The 7557-nt window shown below is 29.1% G+C and overlaps 2 protein-coding genes across 2 annotated transcripts in view; both read left to right on the top strand.

Annotated features, from left to right (window-relative positions):
- Nucleotides 1-1024, top strand: part of LOC102582989 (hyoscyamine 6-dioxygenase-like) — a 4066-nt gene extending 3042 nt beyond the window's left edge. Inside the window, exon 4 of the mRNA XM_015311248.1 lies at nt 580-1024. Within this exon, the coding sequence (XP_015166734.1) occupies nt 580-825 (246 nt within the window). The 3' untranslated portion in view covers nt 826-1024. The remainder of the gene's footprint in view (nt 1-579) is intronic.
- Nucleotides 1025-4788: 3764 nt separating this feature from the next.
- Nucleotides 4789-6300, top strand: LOC107061630 (hyoscyamine 6-dioxygenase-like). The gene is made up of 3 exons (XM_015311224.1): nt 4789-5013; nt 5432-5750; nt 6043-6300. Exons 1-3 carry the CDS (start codon nt 4793-4795, stop codon nt 6286-6288), a joined length of 786 nt encoding a protein of 261 aa, XP_015166710.1. The 5' UTR covers nt 4789-4792; the 3' UTR covers nt 6289-6300.
- Nucleotides 6301-7557: the final 1257 nt, after the last annotated feature.

The following is a 7557-nucleotide window of genomic DNA, read 5'->3' as shown; positions in this document are numbered from 1 at the left end:
ATAATTATTATTATTATTATTATTATTAGGCTTAGAGGGTAGTTTTGTCATTAGTTAATCTAATGCATGCATTAAAACCATTGCATTGCTAATACCTAGAAATCCATGGTATTAGCAATACACACCTTAATACACAATAGAGTGTAGTTATACATAGGTTCGAAAAGAGTACCAAACAAGGTACTAGTAATACACAATGCTAATGCATGCGTTATTTTTCCTAATACACTCTACCAAACGACCTCAAGGACTTATTGTTCTAGAGATAAAATTATTTTTTAATATGATGAAATTAGAACATATTTCTTTTAAAAATGCTTTTCCTCTTACTAAACACACCCTAAGAGCCCATTTGACTACTTAGCCCCCATTTAAATATCAAGTGTTTAAACAATAATAAGTAATCGATAAATATTAGGTGGAAAAAAATGTTAATATTTCTTTTTCTGTTAATATAATCGAGATCATGCCCTTTAACGACTATTATAAATTTAAAACTTCTTTTTACATTAAAAAGTATGAATGATGAAAATAGAATACAAAGCAAGTCGTGAGTTTTTTATTGTTATTTTAATGCAGGTAATAAGCAATGATAGGTTCAGGACTCCGGTTCATCGGGTGGTTACACACCCAAAAGAGGTTCGAACCACAATTGGTGTATTTCTCGGTCCGTCGCCCGAGTTTTTAGTAAAACCGGCTACTGCTTTGATTCACACTGCACCAATGTTTAGAGCCTTTGCTTATCCAGAATTCCTTGAAGTATTTGTTGGTCTGGCTAAATTTGATGCTCAACTTGCCCTCAACCATTTTAGGAGCAAATCTTAGCTTTTAATTATTTGAAGAAAAAAAAAAAGATTGTTGTAAAATATAATATGGTGTGTGGTACTATATATGGTCATATAATTGGAGAAATTTGTCAAAAGAATATGATGATGTATGGTTTGTTTTTGTATCTAAGAGAAGAGCTCCCCTTTATGTTGTATCTAGTCTTGGCTCATGTAATAATTTGTGATATACTATATAATAAAACACAAAGGATGTGTTCGGTAAGGAGGAAAATACTTTTGTTAATTTTTCATGTTCAATTGGTTAAAATATTCAAAAAACATTTTCTCTAGAAAAAAACTCCTTAAAAATGAGGAAAATGATTTTCCTAGCGAAAGTAGATAAACAAGTCCCACTAGTAACTAAATGAGCTCTTCTACCTAATAAGGATTAGTCTTGAGGGGTGCATCTTTTTTTTTAAAAAAATACTCACAATTCATAAACGTATTTGTTGACTTGGTCTCAACTGATATCTACACCCTCCAAGTTTGGATGTACGACACTTGTATAAATTTGAACAATTCTACACATGCTTCTTATGCGACATTTTTTTTTTTTTTTGTATATTATCAAAATCAATATCCTTTTTTTTTTGTGTGTATAATCCAAGCATTGCATTGCCCACTTAGATTTCTCTGTCCCACTAGGATCTCTTGAACTAAGCCCAAAATAATGGGCTAGATTTTAATGGTTTGACCATGGGATACATGATTGATTTGAGGATCGCTATTTAAGCCACATTCGAAGTATATAATTTTTTATAAGTTTATCCGCCTTAGAATTAATTTCAGAATTATCAAACTGAAGTTGAAAAAACTCACATCTAGAATTACAAACTTTATATACATATATAAATTTGACGTTAGACTTGTAAAATCTAATTTCAGACAAAATATCATAAGTAACAAACTTTAAACATATGTGACTTAAGTTTACCTGAATCCAAACTTCATACATTTATGTTTGAACTTTATACATACGAGACTGAAAACATATGTGATTGAAGTTGAAGAAGGAGGATGAGCATCAACCTCTTTTGTTTGAAGATTTTTAAATACCGCTATAACTTATATAGTTTGGGAAAACGGGATATAACTTAAAAATAACAAGGTGTAAATTAAATTGACTATCAATTTAATTTTCTTTCATTGAATTGATAATATGTTCAAATTGTAGTTCATCGAGTTTACTTTTCAATGATTTAAACTATTCGTCATTTGGACATTCTTACAAAACGTCACAAGTAAAATTTTTATCACTTGAATTACTTCATCCTATGGCTATTCATTTACTCTCCTTCTTTATTTAGGAAAATGACTTCCTAAATTAAAATAGGAAAAATAAGCTTCATACGTGATATTTCAAGTTTAATGTTTCTTTCATACTCACGATCTAGCACCCCTTGCCCTTGACCATCCTACCATTAAAAAAACGACTTTCGAGAGTCACTTAGGCCTAGGTAAATTGAATTTTTCTTTTATTATAACTCAAGGGAATCTATAAGTAAGATGCTCTTTAACAATGGTTTTGTCCTCACATATTGAAAATGAAATCTCATTTTTTGTATTTATAGAACCATCCCTTAATTAAAAATGGCAAAATCATTTATTTGCTTACATAGTACTATCTCTTAATTAAAAACAACAAAATCCATTTGCTTGTATATATTACTATTATTAATGTTTGAAAAAATAAATATATATTTAATTTAGTCATTGTTTATTTATATTTAATATTTTTAATCATTTTTTGAGTATTGATTGTATTGGTCCCCCATTTGAAGACAAAGAAAAAGGGAAAGAAGACAAGTAAAGAGAGCAACGCAAATCTGATTTTTTTCAACTTTTTTTTTTTAATTCAGTTATTTTGGTTGGGATTTTCCTAATCTATAAGTAGTTTATAAATATATTTTGGAAGATATATTTTTATGTAGAGAAAGAGCTAAGAGTTGACGTGAAGACCAGAGATTATTGAGTTTTATTTTTTCTTCTTCATATTATTTGTTTTCATGTTTTTTTTTTTGGATGACTTGTATTTTTTTCATGTCTATCTAGAGTTAAACTTCTTATTCTAGACGTATCGTATTATATCACTTGATTGCTATACATGAGATGTAAATTCACTTTCGTTAATTCTATTATGCTAGACATAGATAATTAGGTTAATATGAATAAACGCATAACTATTCGATTGTAAATTGCAAGTAAAATTAATCAGGTCAATCAATTAGTTAAATTAATTGAAGAACCACTACAAGAAAAGTGTGAATTACATGTGGATTTTTTTGGGGATTAGTATGAAAATTTGCAGGAAAAATAAGTTTCCTACTGATTTTCATACTAATCCCTAGGAAAATCCTCATGTAATTCACACTTTTCTTGTAGTGTAACATAATATGATTATTAGATAGTTCATAATCCTAGATCGATTCATCTCATCGACAACATAAAGGTATATTTTTTTCTTGATTAGAATTCATAAGTTATTTTCTTTTATATAAATTTAGATTTTATTTCTTATTTAATAATTCAATTTTATTTTTAATTTAATAAACCGTTAATCATACGTTTTGTCTGGCTTGATATCTGACAATGGCCTTGACCTCACATATTAAAAATCAAATCTCTTTTTTTTTAAAATAAAATATATATAGTACTATCCCTTAATTAAAAACAACAAAATTATTTGTGTGTATATATTATCATTATTATTATTTTACTTAAGAAAAAATGTATGTATTTAATCATTATGTACTATATATTTTAGTGCTTTGAATTATCTTTTTGAATATTTGATTGTATTACGTATGCTTAATATTTTATTTTATTTTTAATGTATAATTATAAAGGATAAAGAGAGATTTTGGTCCCCCCATTTGATGACAAAGGAATAGGCAAGAGGACAATTGAAGAGAGCAAATATATTGGAACTGTCGTCCCCTTTGATTTAATCGAACTCCAATATAGATATCGAATATTGAATTGACAAGTAGAATTGATGAATATATAGTATAATATTCCTCAATGAAATCTCTCTTTTTTGTTATTTATACAAGATCATTGTCTATGTACAAATAAATGAAACACACAACAAAATCCAAGAAAAATAATGGAAATCTTGATTTCAAATTGGTCAAATGTTGAATTTGTACCTAAAAAATATATTTTTCCACTAGAAAGAAGACCAGGAAAAATTGAATTTCCTGTTTGCCATGATATACCACTCATAGATTTGGCAAATAATCATCCAACTGATACAATTCAACAAGTTATTAAAGCATGTCAAGAATTTGGAATATTTCAGGTACAATTAATAGTTAAGAATATTGTTTTGTAATACGGAGAATTTTTTTTAAAATTACTGTGTTAGTAATTGAGTTGTTGTCAAATCTAGAGTTTTAAGATTGCTTTGATAATCTCATTTCAGAATTGATAAAATGTGTACACAAAATATAACAAGAAGAAATGAACTTTTTTTTCGAGTTTGAACTATGAAAAACACGTTTGGTTTTATTGCTCCGTGTGACTTATATTACTATATAAGTAGAGTAGTAGTGTAGTATATATATTCAATATTTTTACTTTGCTAATTATCTACATTATAGGACATATAACAACATATTCAGTATAGTTCTACACAAGTAAGGTATATGATGTATACAAACTTTACATCTACCTTTACGTGGTATTAGAGAGATTGTTTCTGATATACCCTTGACTCAAGAAAGTCATTTGTCATAAATACATATTTAGTAAATATCTAACGAAACAATATTCCGTGACACCTTTTGGGGCAAGGTAAATCCACCTTTTGTGATAAAAAGTCCAACTTTGGGAGATAAAGCGCTTCTTACAAAAAAAAATTACTTCTGAAGTTTCTAATTAAGGATGGACGAGTACTTATATTATGTTTTTCTTTTACATATTATGATGATCAGGTGATAAACCATGGAGTGTGTGAAAATCTAATGGATGATACAATGAATATATACAAGGAGTTCTTCAAATTACCTGGTGAATACAAGGCAAAATTTTACTCAAATGATATAAACAAAAGCTGCAGGTTATGTTCAAGCACATTAGCATATGATACTGAAGAATTTCACTATTGGAGAGATAATTTTACTCATCATTGCTATCCTTTAGAGGAATACATTATGACTTGGCCAAATAAGCCCACCAAGTATAGGTAATATATATTCGTTTCAGTTTACGTGATACATTTTCTTTATTAGACGTTTTTAAAAGAACAACACACTTTTGAATTTGAAAACGATTAACTTTACTTTTCTATTTGATTATTAACGAGAAACTTTTATAACCATTGTATGACATGACATATTTGAAAAGCCAACTGAAATGTTATGACATGTTTTAGACCACAATTTTTCAGAAGTCTTAGTTTCTTTTTCTAATCAACTAACTATTAGATGAGATGAATTGAACAGGTCAAAATGGGCAGAGTTAATAATTAAATAGGCGGGTTATTAACTCGTTCAATCATGACCCATGCACAATCATATTTTCATAACCTAATTTTACCATCTCTCGTTTTCTAAATCCAATCAAACTAAGACACGTAAATTATGTTTGTTTTCTTTTTGTAGAGAAGTGGTAAGTGAGTATTCAATAGAAACAAGGAAGCTACTTTACAAGATTTTGGATATGATATGCAAAGGATTAGGACTAGAGAAAGGTTATTTTGAAGGTGAAGTAAGTAAAACAAATGTGATATCTGTGAATCATCATATTCCATGTCCAAATCCAAGTTTGACACTAGGAATGCCAGTACATTCTGATCCAAATCTCATAACATTGCTTCAACAATGTGATGTTCCTGGACTTCAAATACTTAAGGATGGCAAATGGATTGGTGTTCAACTTATTCCTCATGCTATAGTTGTTATTCCTGGTCTACAATTGAAGGTACTTCTTAGTGTTGTATAATATTAAAGGTTCATTACTAAAAAATTACTATTGAAAAGTGTTCAGTGGCTATTTTCATAGATATTCTGATTGAATCGGTAAGGAGAAAAAATAAAAAAAGTAATGATTTCATACGAAAAAAATTAGGAAGCTTTCCTCCAATCCATTCATTTTTTCAGTCAGTTGGCTTAATGTGAAATGACTGGAAAAATCATGTTTTATAACACAAATTTTCCATTCTTTTTTTTTGAAGCAGTCAATTTTCCTCATAACATATGGTAATTCTTTGCAGGTAATAACCAATGACAGGTTCATAACTCCGGTTCATCGTGTGGTGACGCACGCAAAAGAGGTTCGAACCACAATCGGTGTATTTCTCGGTCCATCACCCAAGTCTTTAATAAAACCAGCCACTCCTTTGGTTCGCACTGAACCGGAGTTTAGAGCCTTTACTTATCCAGAGTTCCTTAAAACATTTACTGCTGGGGCTAAATGTGATGCCCAATTTGCCCTCAATCATTTTAGAAACAAAGCTTAGCTTTTAATTATGTGAAGGGAAAAAAAAGATTGTTGTAAAAAATATATGGTGGGTGGTACTATATATGGTCACATAATTGGAGAAATTTGTAAAAAAAAAAAAACCATGTTATATTTGGTTTGTTTGTTTATGTACCTTATGTTACCTTGTCAATTGTTGCAAAATGGTATCTATAGTCTTGGCTCATGTAAAACCTTGTGATGTACTATATAATAAAACACTTTGGCTGAGTTTGATAAGGAGTAATTTTTCCATGTTCGATTAATTTAAAAAAATAAAAAAATTGTCCATTTTAGTTGAATTATGGATAGTGTTTAAAACATGAGCAGATTCAGCATATTGTGTGCAGGTTCTCAAGAACTCAGTAATTTTTGTTTAAACTTTACATACATATTGAAATATTCACTAAATATTATAAATATTTGATTGTAAATTTAATTACGTATCATATTTATAGGAACTCTAAATTTTAAATGATCATGAATCTGACTTGGATTTAAAGAAACCATGTGACAACTATACATAGACTTCACATGGGATAAAGATCCGGTCAAGTATAATTAGGTCAAGTACAATATAATAATTTATGGTTGAGATCCATTTAAATTATATATTTATCTTAATAATAAAAACAACAAAGTTGTCAGCTATTTTTATTTTTTAAAACTATTAAATAAAGCAATTAAGTGTATAAGTTTAGTGATTAGAATAACGTATTAAAATTATTATTATTATTCTGAATGTATAAGTTTAGTGATTAAAATAATGTATTAAAATTCATGTTAGTTGTAATCTAATTATATACATTTTAGTCGAAAGAATTGGAAGTTATGTCCCCCACAGAAAAGATGGTGAAATTCTTTTTTTTTTTTGGGTTTCCACCCGGTGTCCGGAGCCCACATTGGAGTTCCGACTAAATCTGGATCGCGTTCTGCAGGGCCCATTCGGGGGTGACGCTTCCAATAGAATTTTCTCCATACCCAGGGTTCGAACCTGAGACCTCTGGTTAAGGGTGAAACACTCCCACCAGTGCACCATAACCCATGTTGATAAAGATGATGAAATTCTACTAGAGTGTTTTGTGGATCCATGGGTAATTCACCATCCCGAAGGACATACCATACCTAAACTAGGTGAGTATTTTTTTTTTTAGTTTAGAATATGAATTTAATTCTTACTTAAACTAAAATTTTAAAAAATAAAATAAAATAGAACTAAAACATTTTATCTTTGCAGATGGTAGCAACCTTGAAATAATGCTTGGGTTTA

The sequence above is a fragment of the Solanum tuberosum genome, unplaced genomic scaffold, assembly GCF_000226075.1.
Source record: "Solanum tuberosum cultivar DM 1-3 516 R44 unplaced genomic scaffold, SolTub_3.0 scf00152, whole genome shotgun sequence".
Classification (NCBI taxonomy): domain Eukaryota; kingdom Viridiplantae; phylum Streptophyta; class Magnoliopsida; order Solanales; family Solanaceae; genus Solanum; species Solanum tuberosum.
The sequence above is the reverse complement of the archived record's forward strand: the minus strand, read 5'-3'. Positions and strand labels throughout refer to the sequence as shown.

Excerpts from the sequence above, each read along its gene's own strand:
- LOC107061630 (XM_015311224.1), top strand. The coding sequence starts at position 4,793 with ATGGATGATACAATGAATATATACAAGGAGTTCTTCAAATTACCTGGT. Across the intron at positions 5,014-5,431 it reads AATAAGCCCACCAAGTATAG|AGAAGTGGTAAGTGAGTATT; the intron begins GTAATATATATT and ends TTCTTTTTGTAG. Across the intron at positions 5,751-6,042 it reads TTCCTGGTCTACAATTGAAG|GTAATAACCAATGACAGGTT; the intron begins GTACTTCTTAGT and ends AATTCTTTGCAG.